At 37.1% G+C, this 25,731-nt stretch overlaps 1 protein-coding gene across 1 annotated transcript in view; it reads left to right on the top strand.

Annotated features, from left to right (window-relative positions):
- The window catches only part of UHRF2 (ubiquitin like with PHD and ring finger domains 2), a 77,727-nt gene that overhangs the window by 10,439 nt on the left and 41,557 nt on the right, over window positions 1-25,731 (top strand). Inside the window, exon 4 of the mRNA XM_057412120.1 lies at window positions 6,244-6,462. Within this exon, the coding sequence (XP_057268103.1) occupies window positions 6,244-6,462 (219 nt within the window). The remainder of the gene's footprint in view (window positions 1-6,243; window positions 6,463-25,731) is intronic.

The raw sequence follows: 25,731 nt of genomic DNA, 5'->3' as shown, positions 1-25,731 counted from the left end.
GGGATGGTCTCAGTGGATGCTGGTAACTTGAAGATCTGTTGCAAGGCTGCTAAGGCAAATGTATTAGATTACAATATGCTTTTAACTGTGACATTATTGAAGAATGCCACCATTCTGGATATCTATAAAATATTACTGCCTATTACTTTTGTTTAGAAACTATGCTGTGCTTGGATGCAGTTCTACAAAAATTACTGTGTAATGAAGAAATTGCAAAGCCAGTCTGTCTAAACTGTGGGTGTGGAAGCTACTGACTGTGCCTGTAAACTGATGTGTAGGTAGTTAGGAGGGGTATTTAAGAGCAGCTAGTTTCTCTGAGTTACTGTTTCCATGTGCATATTCATCATTTATCTATCCTAAAGCCTGTAGGATGTTGGAGTTTTGAAGTTGAGTAGAATCAACGGCTGTTTTGTGCAAACAAAGCATTCATCTTTGAATGGGTGAACGTGGTTGCATGTGTGCTGGCAGGACAAGCATGGTCTCAAATATGGCATTCTCACTTGTGAGTGTGCTGGCCCTTGTTTCTTGTAGAGAGCTTTGTTACGTAGTTGGTCCTAGTCATGTTTGTGTGTACTCCCTGTGCCAAAAATACATGGTGGGAGGAATGACAAGAAGAGAATGTTTACAGATCTGTGCCTGTTACAGAGGCAGTTTTGTTTACAGAACAAACCTGAGTAATGCGTTTCTAAGAAATAAAATTGCTGATGGTTAGTCCATTTAATTCTTCAGCATGAAGAATTAAGAACAGCATTAGTTTTCCTCAGTATCTAGTAAGATGTCCATTCTTACTGGTTCTGTTCCTTAAGTTGCTGATGGTGTTGTATGTTGTAGTGTTGTTGATGTACTGTATATACTTTAATCAAATATATAGTCCTCAAGAAAAAAAATCACTGTTGTGCTAAACTTTGTAGAACCATTTAAGACATTCCTTACCCCAAACTGCTTTGAAGGTAGAAGCATGTAAGAATATGCAGTTACCATAACTGTAAGCCTCAGTCAGTATGTGTCTCATTAACCAGTTAGTCTTCCATAAGCTGTGTATAATGCTGTAAAAATAAAAATTATTGTGGAAAAAGCCACATCATTTTAGACCCTTGCATTGTAGGTGGAGTCAAGAAAAAGATGAGTTCATATGGTAGCTTGCCATTATAGGGGACTGATCTCAGTCATCTGGGACACCTGTTGGCTCCTGTGTTCTTGAGTGTAAATTGAACCAATTCAGTTGTACCTTTCTGTTAGTGGTAGCTTTCATTTTGAGATGGAAGGCTGGCTGTTGAACACTGTTAAAATGCATTGGCCTGTCAACTCAATACTCCTGCATTTTCATTTCAGTTTCCGCTTCTGCCTGAGAAGCATTTGTAAGATTTGCTTTCTTTTTTACCATTTTAAGCTTACTTGCTTCTGCTTCTGAAGTGTTTGAGTCATGTAAGGGACATAGGTGGCTCCTGCTAGCTGAAACAGACACAAAAATAGGAACTTGGGCAACTTGTAGGAGCAGTGCAAGATTAAAAAACATGCATTTCTTAGAGCTTCTGAACTTCTGTTTTGATACTGTTACTAGTTTGTCTTCTTTCAGAGTGTCCTTGTTGTCCACACAGTGCAATGTTGTAGGTCTAGAAGTTAATTTTTCTTAATCCTTAATGCTAAAATCACTAGGGAAGCCAGATTTTTCTAACAGGCTATTAATGTTATTTCTCAGTGTTTATGCTGCTTAATTCTAGAAGCATTAGTTGTCAGTTAAGGTTTTCAAGATCTTATGTTCCATGTAGCTGATTTTTATCTTTATAGATATTCATTATTTTTTCCAGTCTGTTTTTTAAAATACAGCACTTTTTTTTTCTTGTAATAACAAATTAACAGACCTGCTGGTCTTTTGAAAGTGTGAACAAACAGCTTTATCATCCCAGTGACTTTTTTTTTTTTGTCATTCATAATTGTGGCTTAGATGCCCTTCAAGTATAATTTCATTTGCTTTCTCAAAATACTACAGCAAAATTATTATTTACTCAGGTAGCAAATTGTGAGGGAGGTGAGGTAGTTTTTATTCAGGTTTACTTTCTTAGATTTGCCTCCTTTGTGGGTTCGTCCCTTACTCTTTTTCCTTTTATTTGTGCCCTTCTGTTCTTCAGTTCTGGGTGTATATTGTATGACTCTTTCCAAGTTGGTTGTTTAGTAAAACAAATTATACTGTCATTTTATTTATACTGGAAAAATAACAGTCTGAAAAATCGCACATCTGCACTCACATTCCTTACCATAGTTGTATGGAGAGGGGGTGGGGAACTCTTGACTTTTGTTTCAAGAATTTTGCCTTTCTAGTTCCAGTTGTTCTGGTAACAGCTGGGAAAAGTGTTAAACGGTATGTTGCAAGTTCTCAGTAAATTGCTGCAGATTCTCAGTAAACTGAGCAGATTTGTGTATATTCTGACATAGAGCTAATATGTTTTTTATTATTTGAGCATTTTAGAATGAGCATATACTGATCATAGCCAAGAAACACTGGAATTTTTACTTCATGGCTAATCCTTTGCTATGGAAACTGTGCACAGATAGGAAATCTTAAGAAACCTTTGCTATGCTAGTGTTAGTATTTACAGTTTGAAATATTACAGGGGAAAATTAGATTACTGGAAAATACAGCTTAACGATAAACATGAGACTTATGGGTAGTATTCATTAAACTTTTATGACTATGTTTACTGTTAGGGTGTCTGTTTTTTTTTTTTACTATTAGGTGCCACTTGTCATGAGAAACATGGAAAACCAAGAAAGTGTGTACAGTTGTTTTAAGTTTTAAGGTTAAATTGTGTCATATAATCTTCAACTATACCAAACTTTACGCTAGTCTAATTAGACCACTGTTGTGAAAATGTTTCTGTTTTCTCTTGAGGGTCATCTTAGGATTTTAAAAGCAACTTAATAAATAAGAAAAAACTTCCAGTAAACATTCATGTCTAATTGTAGTCCTTTATTGTAGCTTGCTAGAATGGGTTTTATGCTTCATTCTTGAGGCGTGTTAAAAGATCATATATGTTCTCTTTATGTTTTGGTTTATGTACCTGAGTCCATGTATTCACATTTTGTGATACTGTATTTACTTTGGCATATTTAAGAAACTAGGTTTTAAGTTAATGTGGCATTTTTACAAATCGTGTGTTAAGCTTTGGGAAACAAACTTAGAGGTAGTGTTTTCTAATGTGAGTGTGTTTTTTCCATACTTACATAAATTGTGGCATTCTGTACATTTGAGGACACAAGTGGAAATACTGATTGTTTATTACTTAGTATACTGAGGTGATACTGTACTTAATACATACAGTGTGACTGTGCAATTTTGAGCTGAACTCAAAAGTTTGTGACATATGCTGTTTCTGCTGTTTTGACTGGGGTGCCAGTTACAGACAAATGTGAACGGTTAAATATCTTCTAGCGTTCACCAAAGTCCATAAAAGAATATTTTGATATGTGAAGGCGCAGCAGCAACACATTCAGTGTCTGGAACATGATGCAAAAGGAAGTTAAAGTTGGATATGGGAAATCTTACCTGTTTGTAAGCTGTCTTTTTTCTTCCAAAGCTTCCTAGCTAAAGTTTCTGACCAGCCAATAGGAGGAGAAACTCAGTGAACAATCTGCCTTTTCTTTCTTTGAAAAGCAGTTAGTTTCTGTCTATTTGTAAATGGGGATTTTGCGTGTGTCTTCCTAAGGTCATCTTGTTCTTGTTCTGGTCATGCTAATAAGCAGTTGTCTTTGGGTTCTTTCAACAGATATTTCCAGGGACAGAGGTGGGGTCATTGTAAACAATGACAATCTTTGAAGTTCCTCAGCAGTACAGTAGGAAAGATTCTGTTCTGAATGGTAAACGGGTGGAAGGAGGACAGAAATCTGAATTTGAGAAAACAAATATTTTTTAATAAGTAAGTAAAAAATATATTTGTCCAAAGTTCTTGCAGGAAAAAAAGAACCTGAAGGCATTTTAGTCATAGAAGAGAATAGATTTTTGAGGTCAGAATTAAGTTTCTGTGAATATGAACTGCTGTGAGTGACACTGGAACTTCTTAAGTCTGTATTGGTTATTTTTAAAATCCTGCTGATCCCATATGTACTTCTGATTTGATTATTTCACTGTACATATAAATTGTTTTTTTCAATCTATAATTTCCTGATGTTTAAGCCTATTTTTGTTTCAGAGTTCAGGTAAACAGAGTTTTCGTTTACTGTGTGCTAGTTGCTGTCATCTCCAAACTTTAGGAAGGGTATATTTTAAGATGATTGGAACTGACTGACTAGTAGCTCAAACATAGCTGCCAGAAGACTTCAGTAGCATGTTGTACTATATAGCACAGTGTGGTTATTCAGGCACTCAATAGAATAGACAGTACCTCTCTAGCTGCTTTTTTGCATTGTCTTGTAACCTGTCGGTACCTCTGTCATATGGGTTTTGTGGATTTTACAGTTACAAACATTAATAATTATAGTAAAATTATATGATAGTTCTTTCAAGGGAAAGCTGCACCACGTAAAGATAAAAACATAAATGTTAGCTTTGCAGCACACTCAAAGTAAAAACAAAACCAAGTAAAATTTAAGGACTGTAGGGAGTTACATCATACGAGACTACCATTTGAATAATGGCTCAATCCCAAGTACCTGTCTTTGTATGATATATTTCCTGTCATGCAGTTTTTAATAATTATGGTCTGAAAATACTGGGGAAAAACACTCTTTGGACATAACTTTTGTAAGTAGTTAAGGATATGTTTTTTTTTTTTTGCTTGGCCTTGGTTTATGTAAAGGTGCAGCCACTTATGAACTGTAGTTGTTCATGTTTCTTTAAACAAGCAAACAAAAATCTTGCTAAAAATTTAAGGCACTCTCTAGATACCTGCATGATTAATGACAAAGAAATGCCTGGAGGTAGAATGCCAGGTCTAGCCCTGACCTGCCTTATCTATATTAGCAAACTGGTATGTTAGATTTAATAGAAGGCATAAAGCAAAGCAAAAATAACTTGTTTAAAATGTCTGCAGTTGCATTGGTGGGCTTTCAGTCACTGTTTAGGAGTAGACTTCCTGATTTCAGGTTATAGACTCAGAGCCTCATGCTGTTAATAGCATTTCTTTGGGTAAACCACATTTAAACTTGCTAGCTAAGACCTCAGAATGATCTCCTTGATTGCAGGGAGGCATGCCCTAAAGTGACAGAGCCATACTTGTCCTAGTAAGAGTACAATTTTGCCATTACGATTGAACAGTGCTGTTTCGTAAAGGTATACTAAATATAAAATGTACGTGCTCTAGCTAAAGTACCAGTAATTACATGATGGAGAGTTAAGAGGTATAATCCTCAGCAATGTTTAAGAAGGAAGAATTAATACATTTAATAGCACTTGGTTTTAAGCAGTAGACTTATTTTCATTTTCTCTGTTGTGTTTTTACTATGACATCTAGTACTGGCTGAAAGATTCTGTATTTGCTTATACACAGTATCAGAAAGGAACTTCCCTGTTTTACTCTGTCATCTTTCTTTTTACTTCTTGCAACAGTCCAGCCTTCCCCCCACCCCATAAGTAGTATTTTTGTCACACCATGCTGTTTTTCCAGTACGTGCAAACTATACAGGCTCTGCTGTCATTGAAGAATTGCGTTATACAGAGGATTTAAGAAGGCAGTGGTGTTAAACTGAAAAGTTAACATTTCAAATCTTACAAGCTTGCTTTCTTACACTGGGATTTTAGTTGTGTTGTTGAATACCCCTATCTTAATTCTGCTAAATGAGTCTCAAGTTGGGAAGGAATCAGAGCTTTTCAGAAGTTATTCATACTCTTTAAAATGTGCCTGCTTGAAAAGCCTAGTTTTAATCTTTGTTACCCTCTCATTTTAATTGTAATACTGACTTTACGTGGAGCAAACTGGGGTAGTATGTGTGCCAAAACCTTGAGCTGTATCATATTCTAATAAAAAAGTTATCCAGTGCTTGTAAACTTACAAATGTATATAATTCTTTCTTTGAGAGTGTGAGAAAACTCATGAAGGCTGTTTGTCCATCTGAGATTAGTTAAATTCCCAGTCTGTGTTTTGATGGTAACTACATTGTCAAAAGGATACACGGTCAGATATTTAAACCATGTTATTTATATGCCCAAACACATTTAAAAATTTCTACTTTTGAAAAATACTACATGTGAATTGCTTTTTACTGTTACAGAAGTCCTGATCATTACTGTTGTTGGTTTTACTTTTCAAGGTACCCAGAGAATGGCATAGTAGAAATGGACACCAGTAATCTTCGACCCCGAGCAAGAACCATTCTGAAGTGGAGTGAATTGAAAGTGGGTGATGTGGTGATGGTTAACTACAATGTTGAGACTCCAGAAGAAAGAGGATTTTGGTTTGATGCAGAAATTACCTCTTTGAGAGAAATCTCAAGGACTAACAAAGAGGTTCATGCTAAAATTCTGCTGGGGTAAGATTTGTTTGGCCAACTCATAAAATCTCTGCATACCATATACAGTATGTTTGTTATTTTTTTTTGTCTACTAGTCACTAGATTAAAATTTATGTCATACTTTGATTTGACAGCTTTTTGAGTCATAAAATTACAGTGCATGTTTTTTTACGGTGTGCAGACTTAGCTGTGAGTCAGAGTTTTTACGTTTTGTGAGATTCCTAGAGGCAATGGTAAGGTTTCATGTGTTATCTGTGGTTCAGATTGATCAGAGTATGTTTATATTCCTTTATATGCTATAAACACATTTATATTTATAAATTTATGTTCAATTCTGTTGAAAGCTGAAAAGTCTGGTTTTAGTAATTTTTGAGATAATTTGGAACCCTTAGGTCTCACTGAGTATTAGTCATCTCTGACAATTTGGGTCAGCCTCTGAACTGGCTAATTGAATTTTTAAATAATAAAATATTTCTGTGGGTATTACAGCTTCTGATAAGTAAAATGTGGGATGTGGAAATTGTGAGTTTTCATGTGGCTGAAATCACTTGAGTGTCTTTGCTTTGTTTTGCTATTTAATTTTAAAACTTCTGTACAGTTCTGTATTGTTTTCTGCAGCAATCATGTGATAGCTTACTGTCAGTATGCTGTGTGATTGCCTTCGTGGGTATGAACAGGTGACCAGACTTCATTGACAGTCTTCTTGAGTGAGACTGTAACCTTCCTCCTCCTTCTCACTAATTTTCCTCATTCCTTTTAACATTATCCTTTTCTGACATGAAAGAACTAAAAGCAAATGGATCCTGTCTTCCACTTCCATCCTTGCAGAAGAGTGGGGTTTATGGATGCTTAGGAGTGAAACTGATTTTAAAATTAAACTGGAACTAAAGTGAAATTTCTTTACTTCAGAAATGATTGGTTTAATGTTGGCATGTCCCACATTTATTCAGTGACTAGTATCATTCTTCTGCAAGTGTATTCCTTAAAATGAATTAGACTATTTGCATATTAGTGTAGGTTTTTTTTATCAGAAAGGCAAATTGATTAATCTGTAGGAAGACTTACAGTGCAGAATATGGTTAGTTGGAAGAGGCACATAGATGACTCTGTCTCTATGATCAGGTGCAGTTCAGTATTTTTTACTTAAAAAAAAAAAGGCAATCATGGGAAATAAGAAGGACATAAACTTGGCAAATCATGCAGGTAAATGAAAATCTGTTTTGTGGATGGTTTTTAAATATAGAGTAACAGAGTATTATATGTAGAGTTGAATTTTATTGGATAATCTCAGTGCATTGTGGTAGCCTTGTATCGTAGAACAGTCATATAAACTTGTTCTGTAGGCAAAGCAAGAAAAGCCCCCAAAACGAAAACCCACCAAACTCCAACCAAACTTCAAATGTAAAGTAAGAAGAAATTGTGTAGGTAGCTTGAATTACTGACTTGGTAGGCAGAAGGGATTAAGAAATGGAAACTAGTCTAGAGAGGTGAAGATTTTAATTGTAACACATTCAATATTTGTCTGGCATTCACTGAATCAGAGGTGGTCGTCATTTCCTTCTACAAGCAGAACTGTCCAGATCTCAAAGTTCAAATGTCTGTTGATAATGTTATTTAAAACTGTTGTCTGCATGGATTCTTTCAAGAGTTTTACCCATTAAAGTATTAAAATACGTTTTATATTGTCAAAAGCAAGCTCCTGGTGTCTAATAAAAAATCATCTTCTCTGGAAATCTGTAGGGTAATCCTTTCTTAATCCAAATAAACTGATAGTTATGTTTCAAATCTGAAGATTGTAACTTCAGATATTGTGGGTACTGTAACATGTACCGTGAGGTTCCCCATAGTATCAAGACAAGTGTCTTGTTCTAAAGTGGTGAATTTAAGTCCATTTTTCAGGGGGAATCTTGTTTCATTGAATTTTCTTCATGCCTAAGAATTCAGGCTTTATTTACATATTGATAGATTGTATATGTAGTGACAAACTAGTTTGCAGAAAGCAAGGTTATCTGAGCCCTGCCATATCTGAAATTTACCGAGGAATAATTCTGTATCACCTGTGTTACCTAAGTTATCCATCTCAATTAGCAGTAAAAGTACAAGACAAATCTGTTAGTATTCATAAACTCATGTAAGGAACATGCTGCAACAAGAATCACTTCGCCTTTTAGGTATGTCGGTTTGCAAAATAAAAAACAATGTCTTACTGCTTGAATGTTTATTAATATATATTAATATACTAATATAGTCTAAATGTATAATACATAATATATTAATATAAATTACTTTAGACATGTAATAATATGTTGTTACTTTATTATTACTTTATGATTATACAATATATGGATATTCTGCAGTATTTTATTGATATATTGTCATGCGTTCTTACCATAATGTTAGTATTAGTTAATTGTTTTAAATAAAGGTGAAATCTATTTTGAACACTTTGAGTTATATAGGTGATTAATTGATTGTATGTTAATGACTGATTATTTGTGTACTTCTTCACAACAACCTTAGCAGGCAGTAGTAAAGGGAGGCAGATTTCTAAGGATTGCTTCATATATATATGTATATATATATATATATATATAGCTTGGACTTTTTTCCCTGTTTGCTATTATGCCAGAGAGGCTTTGTATAAGTTTGTATGCAATAGCTGAATGTCTGGTTTACCAGTCTTGATTGCTTTCAACAAAGATTTTGTGAAGCACTTAGCACATTAACAGGAAATAACAAGAACATGAACTGGAGCTTGTGGAACATGAGGATTTCTTTTTTAGTGCATCTGTATTATGTATTTTACTTATGCCTCAGTCATGACCAAAAGGAAATGTCCTGTGTAGTCTGTTACCATTAGTTCATCTTTTGGGAAGCAGATACAGATTAGAGAATATTACCAAAGGCAGGAGTGAGACTCAGCAGGGGAGAAAGACATCATTATACAGAAGAATTGTCCACCTATTAATAATTCTGATTCGTATTGTATTTGCATTGCAACTGAAAATTGTAATCGCAGGATGTCTAAAACCTATCCAGATAGGACTTAATTTGCCTCAAATAGGAATACTAAGCATAGAGCAGTGCTTTGGTCCTTGAATATACATGAGCTTAGGGCTTTGGTCTCTCGTGACTGTATGCATTTTTACAGTTGAGAACTGTCTGTGTGTGGTATCTGTAAACTGATTTTACCTAAATTTTTAGGATGTACCTCTCTTTTGAGGAAGTATTTCCTATTTCATGATGAAAGCAGTTGTCCAGAGTAATGTTTGCAATCTAAAGGGCACAAAAAAAATGGCTGTTAATGGTAGGTAGTTGTGAGGGAAGCTGTTTACAATTTATTTCAACATTTGACGTGGCTGACATGATTGCAATCACCACACCAAATCAAACCAAAGTAGTTCAAATCATGCTTTGAATTTTCTTCTTGTAAGACTTCAAGATAGAGACAAAATTGGCTTTTACTTTGTCAGTCAGACTTTGAAAGTTTGAGTTTAGCAAGGACTCTGTCAATACCAAGACTTGTATTTTGTTTAAGTCTTTGGAGTTTTACAAGAATATCAGAATAATCTGTAAATTTTGCAGGTTTTCTCCATGAGTAAGTGAATATGTAGTGAATTTGAAGCCTTTAGCCAAGGAGTGGCAATGGAAAGTAATAGAATGAGCCTGAAACTTCAGTTTTGTATTTGTCATCTTCTAGTTCTGCAGGTGTTTGTGTGAGGCTTTGTGCTTGCAAAAAAAATCTGTTGTTTTCAGATCAATCTCTCTAATTTTTAGATAGGCTTATGATATTTTTTCTGTGCAACCTGCCAGGTCTGGGGCATTTAAATACGATCTCTGGGACTTCCTCCCCCCCCCCCCCCCCCCCCCCCCCCTTTTTTTGTGTTTTTATTTTGTATAATACACTCGTTTTAATCTTCTTTTAGACTCCTTTTACTGATGTCTGGTATGTCGTTGTTCTCAGAAGGCTGTATGATATTTTTACACCGCCTTTAGGCTACCTGTAGAGATACTTTACATTTAGCTGTTCCTTCTTTTGAACAAGTTTTTCCATTTATATTTTATTTCTGATTTTTTAAGTTTTACATAGTATTTGTTATTAAAGCTTTGCAGAGTTACGGAGTTTAAACACATTGCAGAATAGTAAACTGATAGTGAAGCAAGTCTTGCATGGTGTTCTGGACAATTTCAAGAGGTTTTATGCTTCTGTAGATTCCTGTCTGGGTAGTCCAAAAAAAAAAAACCAATTATTGGCAGTTGTATCTTGTTTTGACAATTAAAAAAGTAACAGTACCACGCTTCTATCCCTCTCAGTATGCATTGTGGTAAATCAACATGTCACAGTTGTCATGCTTTGTAGGTGCCCAGTAGTTTAGTCCTCATACAGTGTTTCTTCTTTAGGCCTGGAATTTCTGTCCATGTGGTTTATCCTTTACTGATGCTTGTATACTTTTGTGGTATAATTTTCTACGTAAAATAACTTCCCAGTTTATTTAATTTAATGTAGTATCTTTGTTTCTGGTTGACTTGAGAAGACATTGTTTTGCTGATATGTGGAATATTGCTAAGATTTACTTGGACTGATTTTTTTAAAATAGCTTTCATGAGGAAAGTATTAAAATTGTTGAAGAACTTGCCTGCAGCTTTCTTGCACAGACATAAAGATGGCTGATTTTTTCTAGGCAACATAACTTCTGAAAGGGTGAATTTGTGTCTCCTTTTTTCCTCTTCTGCTTATCACTTCAGTGGAACTGGTCGTCTCCTTTTGAAGAAGAGACCTCCATTTGAATCATCACAACTGTTTCAAATCAAATGTCCAGGAAGCCTGCTGTGATTTTTCATGGGGATTCTGTGGAGGTGATGCCTAGAACTTCTTAAACACTTCTGTGAACTGCTTTCCTCTAGTCTTCACAGCTAGAGACAGCTCTTCTGTGATACAGAGCCTTAGGTGATAATCTTGCAATTCTTAAAGGAATGACCCTAACAACAGGAAGAGTATGTAGAGTCCCAGTTAATTATCCTATTAGATAAAAGAACTTATACTGGGAGGGGGAGAGGTATGTGTGTGAAAAAATGATCTGTTTGAACATAAGTAGTGAAGTTTAATGGAAGTCAAACTGGTTTTTACTTCCAGATTAAGTTTTTGTGTCACTTAAGTAACATTCTTCAGAAAAAGGTAAAGATTAAAAGATATGATGGACATGAAGACAGAGTATTATTAAAGAGACTTTTTAGTAGCATACAGTGCCTCCTCTTATGGGTGCAAAAGGAGTCTGGGGTGCAGGACAAACTGCCCAAGAGGTATTGGAACACTGTAAGCTACTGGGACTGGAGAAGGGTTGGTGTCCATGGCACCATGGGGCATTGGAACTGTCTGATCATAAGGTCCTTTCCAACTCTAATTATTCTATGATTCTATGTGTTGTTTCTGTTAAATGTGAGAGACAAAAGAACAGTATCTGACTGAGAATAATTCATTAAGAGAGCATGAACAGAGTGAATTCTTTAACCCGCAGCTGTGGTAATTGTCCTCTCCGTGACCATGTCGAAGGTCATACATGAGATGTAGTACCTTGGTTCAGCACCTATGAAATCAACACCAGTGAGTTTAGAAAGAACTGAAAGACTACATTTTGAAGGGTAGCTGACTTGTTATTACAGATACTGTTTCATGTTTTCTCTTTCTCCTTTGCCCTCTCTTCAGACAAAGATTTCTGTTTTACACACCTTTGTAATGGCCAGATTCTGCACAGATCATAGCTGTTCTTGCAGACATTGTTTTCCTGCATGCTTTGTTTTCTTGCTTTAAAGAGGGAGGTTCCTTTGTGCAGGCAGGAGTGGCACAATTACAGTTTTAAGACTGCTTACCTGTAATTATTTTTCTTACACGGAAGAAATATTTTTGTCTCTTGATATTTCCCTCTTTCTGATTCTTCAAGAGAGCATAAATAGTAATTTTAGTTGTCCTTTGTGCCATTTCCCTGCACATTACCTGTTCTTAACTGGCAATATGGAGAAACTGATACTTGGTTGGGTGTTTCAGTTTGCTTTCCCAAAACGGAGGGAAATGCTAGATGCTTGTAATGCATGTTGAGTCTTGTGGACTGTGAATTTACTGTTCTTTTGTCTTGACGTTTTCGAATTTGAGTTGCAAATCAAGTGTACCTTACTAGAGAGAGTTACCCTCTAGCTAAGTATGCCAGTTATGTAAGAGCTGCTGAGTCCTGCTGGTGAAAAGGTAAGACATTGGAGGACACATCCTCCCAAAGGACAGGAACAGGAAAATCCTGTGGATCAAAGCCTGGCTAATTGCACAGCTCGTGTCAGCAGGCATTTGGCTTTTAAAACCATGGGGTCCATAATTTGGTTCCCATTTGTCTCTGAAAGTCTTTGATCCTCAAGGGGACTAGAGTATCTGTGCCAATAGGCTGGCCAACCTGGTGAGTAAAGGTTTGGGTGATGAAAAGACATTATGACCCATAGTTAAGTGGGGTATTGGTATGTGCATGGAAAGCAAAAAGAATACAGGGTAGTGAGAGCAATAAGGGTCTTGGGATTGGTAAAAGGGGGATACCCATCTCAAGTGCATGTAGGCAAATACATGCAGCCTGGAAAACAAGCAGGAGGAATTAGGTTCCCATATAGTCACAGAGCGATGACATTATTAGTATAGAGGAGACGTTATGGGACAGCTCACGTGACTGGAGTAAGAGATGGATGGATACAAACTTCTCAGGAAAGGCAAAAGTAGAGGGCAGGGCTTTCAGAACATGAAGAATTTTGGGTGTAGGGAGCTCTCCAGCAGGAAGACAACAGTCTGGTTGAGAGTTTGTAGGTGAGGATGGGAGAGGCTAAAAAGGATGACATCAAGATGGTAGTTCATACGGTCATGGTACGGAAGATGACAAAGCCTTCTTTAAAAGTCTCTGAATCACACATCTTCATGTGCGACTCATTCCCTTTCATTTGCTGGCAGAGTAACACTGGCACGCAAGCAGTCGAGAAGCTCTTTGAAGGATGTTTTTAAGGGGATAACATAAGATGGGTCCTGGATAGGCAACAAAATGATCTGTTTATTACCAACAACTGCGTGGGGATCAGATGGTCAATGGTAGGCCTTAGATATACTGACTCTGAAATAGTAGATACCAAGATCCTTATGGAACTGTGGAAGGAGAGTATCAGAGCACAGACTGTGGAATTTAACAGAGTAGACTTCAGTTTTATTCTGCAGACTGGTAGATGGGATCTCATAGGAGGCCACTGTTGAAGGGTGAGGGAGTTCATCAGAGCTGACACCTGCTTAAGGATGACCTCTTCCAACTGCAAAGATTGTTCATCCTGGTAAGAAACTAAAATGTACTGGGATACTGACAAGGCTGAACAGGAAACTTGTATGACTTTGCTCCATGCAAAAAGTTAGTATACAGGAGTTGGAAACCGGGGCAGCATAAAAATGAGGCATTTTGAACATAGAAGGATGATATTAAGAGAACCAAAGCTCATTTGGAGTTGACACTTGTAAGAGACATCCAGGACAGCACAGCTTTAACTGCTGCATGGGCAGTAAAAAGGTCAACAAAGAAAATACCAGTCTATCGATGAAACAGTATCGATAGTCTTCATTGCCTCACCTTTCACTGACAAACTCTCTCTGGGAGCCTAGTGCTTGAAAGCACTCAGGGAGAGTCCTCAGAGGTGAATGAAGAATGAGTCCAAGAGTGCTTGCTCCTCTCTACTATATTTGAAAAGTCTTGGAGGCTGGGGAGGTCCCTGGCAGTTGGAGAAGGGCAGATGTTGCCTCCATCAAAGAAGGCCAGTCAGTGTTGTTTCAGAAAACCATGAGACAGTCCTCTTGGAAGTGCTGGCCATGTAAAGATGATTTGGGATGGCCAGAGTGGATTTTTTTTTTTTTCCTAAAAGCATATCATGCCTTACAAGCCAGTCTGACTTCTATGATAAAGTTTTTAGCTGTGTGGCCAAGGGGAGAGCAACAGGTATACTTCAGTTGGTCACAGCTCTTTTGTCTGTATCCCATAATATCCTATCCTAGTCAGGATGTTGTGATGCAAGCAGATGGGCAGCCGGATGGTTTTAAAAATAGGCAAGATTGAATGGTCAAGCTCAGAGGATAGTTGTTACTAAGCTGTACGCTACTTGGAAAGTAATAATAACAAGCAGGGAGCTGCAGGGGTATGTGGCAGGACCTGTACTGTTCAGTATCTTAACCAACAGTGTTGCAGAGGCAATGCAAGTGCACTGTAACCAAGTTTGCAAAGAAGCTTGATGGTAGTACTGCCAAACAGAGGGAGCTGAACAGTCAGGAGAAGTGAACTGATGGGAGCTTCATGAAAGTCAACAAGGATGAATGCAGGAGGTTTTTTGCACCTGAGCCAAGAAAGGCCAAGCAGTTTTCAACAATACCCTACTCCCCTCCCTCCCCAAAACATGCTTCTACCACCTCAGTGCAAGAGAGATACATAACCTAGAGTGAATTCAGGACAGGGCTGCTGTGGTTTGGGGAGCAGAGTGGTATATGGCAGGCAGGCCAGAGATGATCGACATAAATTGTGACAAGCTAGGGAGAAAATTGTCTCTTTAAGCTACCAAACACAATTTTTCAATTAATTGTTGTTAGTGCGTCAATTCCTTTTAACAACAACAAAAATGCATAGGTACCAGGTGTTAAAATGGGAATATGTTTTGTTTCATAACAATTTCATAACTCCCATAAAAGTATCTTTTGAAGGTGAAGAATGGTTGACTTGGATCTTGAGGTTTTTGTCTATGAACATAAACTGTATCTTCAGTACTTGTAACACCTTTCTCCAGTAAACATGCAGACTTGGAACCACAGTATCTTTTGGCTTGCTTTCTAGGGGTGGTTTTTTAGAAGTGTTTGGAAGCTCAGTTTATTCACATTGGGAAAAGTAATCCCAACCAGAACAGAAGAACAGAAGAAAAAAGTTTATAAAAAGGCAAAGACTTGGGGGGGGGGGGGGGGGTGGTGAGCACAATATTAGGAAACACATTAATGAAAATAAAAAATTAGTGATGTTGAAACATATATACGTTTAAGAGAATCATTGTGGATGGAAAGGAGCTCTTGAGATTGTTCAAGAAGGGGCAGGTAGAGTACCTTGCCTGGGACTATGTCCAGGAGTTTTTAGTATCTTTATGGCTACAGACTCAACAATCTCTGGAGAATCACTGTAGAAAGATAGTTTGTGTAGGAAGAGGGAATTTCACATGTTTCTGTGTGTGCCTATTACCTCGTGTTCTGGCAGAGCCCTCCATACACTAGCCTTCTCCAGACTAAACAGTACCATATCAAAGATATTCCAGTCCCTTAATCATTTTTGTGGCCTTTATTTAGAACCGCTTCTGTAACTCCATGTCTGGGGGAGCCCAGACCTGGCCTCACAAATGCTGAGTAATGAGAAACATTCACCTTCCCTCTGCTTGCTGGCAGTGCTTCTCCTAGTGCAGTCCGTGAGGCTTTTGACATTGTTTGCTTACAGGGATGTATTGCTGGTTCATGGTCAGTTTGTTTATGAGTTCCTCAAGGTCTTTCTCTAAAAAGCTGCTTTCCAGCAACTTGGCAGTCAGCATGTACTGCTGCATGGGGTGCTCCCTGTATGCAGGACTTCTCATTTCTCTTTGTTAAACATAATTAAATTCCTCTCTGTCCAACTCTCCAGGTCACTCTGAAGGGTAGCACACACATCTGATATTGGTGGTTGCTCCTGGTTTTGTATCACCTGTGAACCGGTTGAGGGTCCACTTTGTTTTTATCATTCAGGCCATTAATTAGGATATTAAAAAGTACTAGCCACAGGGTCAACACTTGGGGTGCCACTGACTTATTTCCAACTGGACTTTGTGAAACTGGACACAAGCTTCTGTATTCAGCTGGTTTTCAGTCCTTACTAACCCATACTTTCTCAGTTTATGTGAGGATTTTATGGGAGACAGTATCAAAAGCCTTTCTAAAGTGGATATGAACACCTCCTGTCGTCCTGTTACCTTCCAAGGAAGTGACCTCACTGTAGAAGATTCTCAGGGTGGTCAAGCATGATTTTCCCGTTATAAATCCATGCTTGCAGTTCCCAATCACCTTTGTCCTTTTACCTGGAAATTATTTCCAGGATTATTTGCTGCATTACATTCCTAGAGAATCAATTGGGGCTGGCCAGTCTATAAGCAGACGGAAGATAAGAGTGACAGTTGCTCTCTTCCAGTTCTCAAGAAGGTGTCCCAGTTGTTATGACCTTTCAAAGATGACTAAGAGTAACCTTGTCCAGAAGTCAGGCAGCTCCCACAGTCTTCATGGGTATAATTTGTTAGGCCCCATAGACTTACCTATGTCCAGTTTATGTGATCCATAACCTGCTTCTCCACGGAGGCTAAGTCTCTCTCGCTCTAGATACTCCCCAGTTTTAGGGGCCTGCAATTCCTGAACGCTGGTCTTGCCAGTAGACACTTGAGGCAAAGAAGGATGTGAGTACCCTGGCCTTTTCTGTGTTTATTGTCATCAGGGGCCCTACTGTATTTAGTAGTAGGGCCATTCTCTAGTTTTCCTGTCTGTTTTTTATCAAATCCTTCCTTGTTCTTCAGATCAACATACATGTTGGTTTTCCCAACTCTTATGTGTACGCAGTTTGACTGGAACTCCATGTACCCCTTTGGTCATCTGCCTCTGCTTCCACCTCTTTTTAAGTCTCATGATAGTCTGGGAGCTCCTTGCTCATCCACACAGGCTTCCTGTGGCTCTTTAATATCCTGCACATGATGATAGACTTTTTTGAGCTTGGAGAAAGTGATCCTTGAATATCAAACAGCTCTACTGGATCTTCCTTCTCTCCAGGGTTGTATCCTGTAATATTTTTCCAAGCAGATATCTGAAGAGATTATAGTATCTTGTCCTGAAATCTAGGGTTGTCCTCTTGTTTTACCTGCTCCCTCCCTTAAGGATCCTGAGCTCCATCACTGCAACCCATGGACTTTAATGTCCCATGACTTGTTCTTCCTATTTTGTTAGTACTGGGTCTAGCAGTGTATCTCTCGTTGATCATCTGTGTCAGGAAGTTATCACTGCACACCAGAAATTTCCTAGACTGCTTGTGTTCTGCTGTGTTATTCCTGCAGATATAGGTGTGCATGAATTTCCCTGTGAGAACCAGGGCCTGTATACATAAAATTTGTGGTTGTCTGAAGAAAGCCTCATATACTTATCCCTCATGAGAAAGTCTACAGCAGGTGCCTACCCATGTTGTTCTGCCTGCTAATCTTGACCTGTTCTTACATGAGAAACAACTCTCATAAACTCTACATAAAAATAAGTAAGAATTCATTCCAAACTTACAAGTAAGACCTAGAAAGGCTGTATTACCATTATGCAATAGCCACTGGGCACCTAAGTGAAGCATTTAGTATCATGTGCTAATGGAATTTGACATCGTGGGACAGGTATTTGATGTGATTTGTTTAAAGATAATTGGTCAGTATAAGGAATGAAGACACACCAAGAGAAGCAACTGCCCTTCAAATGCCAAATTATTTAGGTCTTTTTCTGTAGGTCACCATGTACTTTCTGACTTTATGGAATTCTTGGTGAGATGAGATTCATTCTGTTCTGAGCAGGAGCATCTGTAGATGCCAAGCTTTTTCATATGGTAAAGTTGTCATCTGCATTCAAGCTGTGATAACCCATTCATTACTGACTTTCTAGGCTAAAAATGTGGGTGTGGCTATGTTTTCAAGCAATTCTCATTTTTCTTTGGTTCTGTATGAAGCATTCTATGGAAAGTGTCTTTGTGTCTTTGCATTTACTATTTTATAGTGCAAACCTTGAGGGTTTTTTTTATTTTTGCTGGTTTTCAAGCACCTTAAATTTATTTAATTATTCATTTAGTATTATTTTAGTCTACAGAGTACTTACCATGTTTCTGAGTTTTCAAGACTTCCTTTGCTATTCTTTGTTTTCTGGAAGGCCTTTCCATCCTGACAGTAACACTGAGTTTTTGTTATGAAGGGGCATGTTTCTTCTCATGTCTTTGGATTGATATTCTCAGTCTAGCTGGGTATGCAGACTGGTGTCGTGTAGTTTCATGATGGGTATGTGTGCTGCATCTACTCTCAGAATTGTAACATAATGTAAAATGTGGATAGAAGCTTTTAACCTCTTTCTGTGAGAATCACTGATTTGAAGCTCTGCTGCTTCCTAGCACAAAAGATTATTGACTAGTCCTGATCAGTGGAATGATGTCTTAAACTGACTCTGTGTTGTTCTGAGTCTTGCAATTCAGTCCACAAACACATAGAAAAGCGGTCTGAGCTTAGACTATGCCCTGTGATGCCAAGCACAGCTCCTTTCATATATAAGAAACAAGTTTTGGGTTTTTACCGGCTCTCTTTACCTAGTTCTTTATGGCTGTTCTGTCAAGTAGGTGTTAACATCTACATGTTTAAACCTGTATTTGGAAACTCTGAATGCCCGTTCAGCACTGGGATAGTGCCAGCCACAGTCGAGTTCAAGAAGGGAGTAGTTTTAGTTGTAGGTCATGATGCCTCCCCTGCCCAAGTCATAAATCACAGAATGGTTTGGGATGGAAGGGGCCTTAGGGATCATTTAGATCCATCCTCCTGCCAATAGAACCAGGGTCTCCCCTTCACCACTGTGGACAGGTCTGGTTGTGCCACCCTACTGCACATGGGCCACTCTCCTCTGGGCAGGCTGGCCAACCTTCACTTGTGGCCTCATCCCCTCTCGCTTCAGTGGATTTCATGGCATAGGGCAGTCGTGCTTCTGAGTTGCTATGGTGAAGAGATTATTAGGATCTGACAATGTGACTTACAATTCGCCCAGGCCAGTGCTTTCCCCACTTCTGAGGTACTAAGTTTATGCTTGCTGTTGTAATGTTCATCTTCTTTACAGATCTTGGGCTAAGGAAAAAAAGGATGTCCCCCACATCCAAATCTCTGCTTCCAGAGTCTTCACTGTGAGCTATAATACATTGTTCTGTAAATGCCCCAACATTATGTCTACTAGTGAGATTCAGAAAAAGTAATATTCTGGCTGGCTTGTGTGTGTATCCACGATGTGAATTTGTAGGTTGGGAGTTGAGTGTGTGTGTTTGGTTTGGTTTCCTTTGCTTTTAAAGGCCTTAACAATTCAGATTATGGTATTTTTCATAGTAAGGTCTTCAGTATATGCTGGAAAAGAGGGTCTTTTAAAATTGTTATTTTTTTTAAATCTTGGCACTATACATAGTGTAATAAAATCTTTTCAGAGTTGAAAAGTGTCTTTGACATTATAGTGGCTTGTGTAAAAAAATAAAGTTGAATTAAAAGCGTAGGTAGTGCAGTCCCGTTTTGTAACTGCATTTGTGTATTCAGCATAAACCAATTATGTGTAGAATAGTCTGAAGAAATCTTGAAAGTTACCTTTAAAACAAGTCTGTTTAAATTCAAATCTCCAGTCATGTTTGGTGAGGATTGTAATTGTTTTATGGGTATATTTTAGTCTTTGTTTCATTCTGTGTAGACAATGTGCATTTGCAGGTTGTTAAAACTACAATTTAGCCCAAGTTATAATTAACATTTAAATGTAAACAAACTGGTAGTAATAGTCACATTGCAATATTAGATATCAGATTGAGGTATTTTCCATTTAACGTCTTTGAAATACGCATGCTGTTACATGTATTTGCTGTAATTTCAAAACATTCTTTAGGTTGATGGTGACTTAGAGTTAATATATTGACATGAACGTCACAACATAGTGCTGTTTTTTGAGAATAGATTTCTGTAGATATTATTTGTTACAATACCACATATTCTCTAGCCTAATGATTTTAACATTTGTAATTTAATATTTTGTAAAGTTAATAAGCAGTTGTTCATTAACTCAGTTCAGGAATATAGTTTCTCTTGCTTCTGAGGCAAAGAAAAGTGCTCTTAAATAGTCCTGACTTTAAAGAGTGTCTATTGATTCAGGATGCAATTTCACGCAGCTGTTAAATGTGAAAGTGCAAAGGTGCAATTGAATGCTATTGCGCAACTGTTGCAACCCCTTCTGAGGGAATGATCGTTAAAGTTCTAACAAGCGTTTTGAATGGTAATACTGAAAGATTGAATATTTCTGAAGAAGTTGTCCAGCTCTTGCTTTGTGATGTGTGAGCAAATAGAGTTGCTGGCTGAAAGCTTTGCAAAAGCAGAATAGAAGCTGATCAATCATAAATGTGATGTAAACATAGTAGTGCATGTGAAAAGATAGATACTGAAAGTGGTAGTGAATTTGGTGCTGTTTTGATTTTTATATTGTTTGTTAACTGAATTCATACATCTGGAGAGTGTAGTGAACATTATATTCTCTTAGGCTTAATTCTGATTGTGGCTATTTCTCTGCTTACCTGGACAGCACCCTTTAACAGTAGCCATAGAAGCTCACAAACTGACTATTCTGTGTGGTAGACATGACTTAACGCAAGTAAGGTTTTGCTCTTAGGTGGCCAAAAGATAAATTGTCATTAGACACTTTTAATTGCTTTTGTTTGTATAACCTTTGTGTGTACTTTTTGGATACTAAATTTTCCCCTATTTTTATTCAGCATTTTATTTTGATTCCTGGTGTGTGTTGAAGTATTTTTCTTCTAATTTCAATATGGTAAATTGAGAAAACCAGAAAATTCCAGACAAAGATCTGGCAATTGTAACCGAATCTCTCAGACTGTAAGAACTCAGAGTTTTCACAGTGTGGTAATTGTCATCTAGGAATTTTTATTTTCCTGAATGTTGACCTTTGAAATACCCAGGATAATGCGTACTTGTCATACTTTTAGTCAACTGTGATTATGTATGTCTAGAGTGTTTTTCAGCCTGAAGGTTATAAAAAGTGTGTGTGTGTATGGTGAGGGAAGTACAGCTATAAGAGACTTCAGTTTTGCAGGCTTCTGTCTGGCTATGGCTAACCTATCTAAAAGGAAGTCTTGTATTAGGAATTCTGCTACGTATTGAAGGGTCTGGCTGTGGTTTGGGATTTCATTTCTTTATTTAGTGTACTTACATGAAATACAATGCAGTCTCATTTACTAACCACAATGTATAACTCCAGATTTTATTTTTTTTTTTTTCAATCTCAGTTTTGGTATGGTAAGGTGAAGAAATGAAGAAGGGTGGTGGTACTTGTGCATATTTGACAGAATGATAAACCCACAGTTTTATTAGATAGCCATTTTTTTTAAAAAAAGATGATGTTTAGCCTGATCATTATTAAAGCTATCGTATGTATAATGTGGCAGAAAAATCTTTTAAAAGCAACTAGCTGAACAGAAATTTTTAGCATAGGTAAGGTTTAACCATTTATTACTAGCCGTCATTTGTCACAATGGTAGTTGATCTTTCTCTTAGTTCTGGATGTGCAGCTGTGCATTTCTTAGAAAGTAAGAGCATTGTAAAGTTATTTGTTGGTATTTGCTTGTTACTTATGTAACATTTAGCAGAAAATGAAAAGTTTTCTCTTGTTCAAATACCGGATATTTTTTAAGAAAAACTTGGTCTGAAAGTTGCTTTCTGAGTTTCCTTTATCACAAAGGGAAAAATACAGGAGACACCCCCTGAAAAAAGGAATGTCTACCATGGCCTAATATGTAATACAGAAATGATGAATTCCATCTATTCTATCAGTTCCATGTACTATTAATTAGAGGAGTTGTTTTATGCAAGTAGTTATATTAAGAAAGTATGTTGCACATCAGCACTTTGAGGCTGAGATAATATACAGGGTTATTTTAATAATAAAGTTGGTAAAAATCCATGCTTTTGCAAAAGAACTTTTTGCGGGGGTGGCTTTTGGAATACTGACATCTTTGAACCAACTTACAAAATTTTGCATAGTATCTTTCAAGAAAACAATAGGATAACCAAAAAGTTAAAAGTAATTTTAGTAATTTAAATTGGCATTGGTGGAATTTGTTTCTCATAGATATTCCACTGAGCTCAGTTTTGGCTTGTTTTCCAGAGATAATGGATAGCACCAACACGTGTCTGTAGATTTGTGAGTACAGCTTTATGATGTTTTGCCACCTTACTTGTTGTCTAAAGATTGTATGTAGAGACTAGCTTGTGATGAAAAGGGGGTGTGTGTTTTAGTTTTTTTTTTGTGTGTATGTTGGTTTTTTTTTGTTTTAACGTACTTTCTAAATGAAGTAAAAGAGGGGTAAATTACAGTAAAAGAGCTCTAAATGATAAGGTAATATAGCGAGAGGGGAGGAAATGTTGTTTTTCCTAGATGCAGTTCTGTTCATAATAAGGGTAGTGTACTTAGACTACACAGATGCTGAAAATTTGCAAGATGCAAAAATTCGGGAAAAATATGCTGAAAATTGTCTGAAATGTACTGGAATTTGCAAATATCTCTGTATCCCATAACATAAAATCATGTTTGTAGCTGCCATATTGAGCCTATCACTGTTGTTTCTTGACAAGATTTTAGCTTACTTAATAAATTATGCTTCACATTGTCTGTAAATGCGCATGTAGTTGTATGCTTTCTAATATGCAACATATTCAACTTCTATGATTCTTTTGACTTTCCCATACAGATCTGCTTGAAGTTTAAGGTATACTTTTTTATTTTTATCTTTTGCTTTATAAGCATAGAGTTATGTGAAGTAATATATGAATTTTTATCTGAATATAAAATTTCATGTTACTTAGGTGGAAGAAGGCATAATGCTATATTTTATTTTATTTTATTTATTTTAAAATGGATCCACTATGTTGAATTATGTTAGAAGTAAGTCCTAGAGAAATCGAGCTGGATAGGCAAGTAGGCAGTGATATTGCTAAGGAAGGTCCTAATATAAGTAGATTTATAACATTAAAGAGTGTCAGGAGATTTATTTTGTTCTTAACTTTAAATAATCTATGACTACAAAGTATAGGGCAGCTAAGGAAAGATGCTCCAAGGTGCAGAAATAAGAAGGAAAATCTTGATGCTAGCTCAGTCTGTATTTGTTCATTCGGTTTTCCTGCCAGAGGTTATGTTTACAATTTATTCTTTTGTATTTGAATATATAATGTTTTTATGACAGTGAATGAATGGCTGTATTTTGTAGCCATTCAGAGTGTCTTTGCATGCTAATGCAGAAGAGAGACGTTTCCACTCACCTTTCCTGCAAAGGTGTAGTGGTACCCACAGTCCTTTTAGGATAGTCGTTCTTGGGAGTGCTCTTCTATCTGTTTCAGAGACAGTTTTCTAGTTAAATAGTTAACTATAAATCAAACCTGGAAATTGTGGCTTAAATAGGGCTTCAGATTTGCTAACAGCCAGAGGAATTTAAGTGCTGTAGCCCTTTAAAACCTGAAAGTATCTCCATAACCTTAGGCTGTCAGAGGCATATTTTGTGGTAACAGAAGCTGGCATCCAGTGTGCTAGGGTGAGTGGCTGGACCATGTGGAGGTGCAGAAAATCAAACTTCCTGTGTTCGCTGCACTGTGTGGAAACCTAAGTAAATCTGAGGGGTGCTACCCACAGTGGCCAGAACTGCTTTAAGGTAATGACCCCTAGGGTACAAATGAAGCTTATCTTGAATACATGATTTTTCATGGTCAAGAAAGCAAAGCATTCTCTATATAATGGATGTTTTTGCATTGTGTAGCATTTGTATGTTCTGTTGAAATATCCTAAATCTTTGAAGTTGCCTGACTTTTATTGTTTGTGAATATGACCAACAATGAGGAAAGTTTTCCTTCCAAAAACTGCAGGGAAGAAAAAGGGGCAAAATAAAAACAGATGCCAGAGTAAGCAGCTGTTGGTATATTAAAAGACAGTTACAGTGAATCAGGACACTGTCGAGTTCTCTCCACCATTTCCATGGAGACCTAAACACTGCAGTTCTCAGTGCCTCCAAAAAATGGTCTGTTGCCTGTGGGTTTTTCCTTGGCTTATTTTTTTCCGGCCTTAGTTATACTAAGCATGTGGCAGAGTCCAAGAACTGGAGTCAGCAAAAGGGAAGTGGTGGCAGCAAGCAAAGTGGTAGAATGGGGAACAATGGATCCCAGACTGAAGACTGGTGTTTCAGGAGGTTTCTGTTATTGTGGTTATCTGTATTTTATCTGTATTTGATATGGCCCTTATATCTTGTTTTCCTCCCTGTCTACAGTTTGATTTATTTTTGCAACCTAAACCTTTTTATAAGGGTATGCTACCTGGCTCACTTTTTTCAAAAGAATTTTCGAGTCACCTCTGTGAATGTTTCTAGATACCATACAAATAGGGCTTAGAAAACTTGTTCACCTGATTCAGACATATTCTCAGGCCTTTCTACACTCTAAATATTTGAAAGAAACTTATCATTTTAACTTGCCATTGGTTTTCACCAGGAAAATAGTCTCCAGTGTGGCAATATTTTGTAATTATCTCTACAGTTACTCATTTTCATTATGTCCCTTCTTCTGAAGAAACACTTGTAATGGTGAAGTACACTTCAGCTTTGCTTAGCAGAATCTTGCACATCCTCCTTCAAATACTGAACAGTAACCAATCCAATAGTTTGAGGTTTTATTCATAATAAAGCCTTCAAAAACCTGTAAAATCTGCACTCCTTCCTAATTTGGAATTATGCTGTGCGCTTCTATATTATGTCCAGCACACCTGATGTCTGTATAGGAAAGAAGAAAAGTACATATTTTATTTCTTGTGTAGCAGGGTGCTCACTGAACATGTTAACTACATGCATTAGAGTCTTGGTACAATGTTAAACTTCATAATCTTAATAATACAAGCTGTGATATTTGTGGTGTGCATTGATTTAGTTGCTTGTATAGTTTCAGATTTTGAAGTGTTTTTCTAGAACCAAAAGAGACTGCAGCAGTCCAAAAGAATTAGATTAAATTTTGAAGAGGAAAGAAGTTCAACAACCCCAAATCATTTTCATTTTTTCATTTTTTAATGGCTGAGTCTCACCCTGTGAGAAAGAAAGCTCTCCAGCTAGCAAATTCCTTTCTCTTGTATCAAACTGCTCAATTCTGAAATCATTAGTGACACATGTGATTCAATGAAATCAGCAAGACTGTGTTCAGTAATTAATACTTACAATGTAGGTTATATTGAAAATTCCTGTTTAGTTGTAGATTAGGTAGTAAATTAAAAATGGTGGGAGAACAGGCAGTTGAAGGCAGAATACCCTGAGAAGGGAAGAAAAAAGGAGTGTTTCAAAATTGCTTGTGCTTTTACAGCATTTTCTCCCTAGGTATTTTTACATTTGAATTAGAATTTTAGTA

This window comes from Pezoporus wallicus, unplaced genomic scaffold, assembly GCF_028554395.1.
Source record: "Pezoporus wallicus isolate ANWC-B61680 ecotype Strahan unplaced genomic scaffold, APGP_CSIRO_Pwel_v1 contig_8119, whole genome shotgun sequence".
Taxonomy (NCBI): Eukaryota; Metazoa; Chordata; class Aves; order Psittaciformes; family Psittacidae; genus Pezoporus; species Pezoporus wallicus.
Note: the sequence above shows the minus strand (reverse complement) of the source record. Positions and strands in the feature narration are given on the sequence as shown.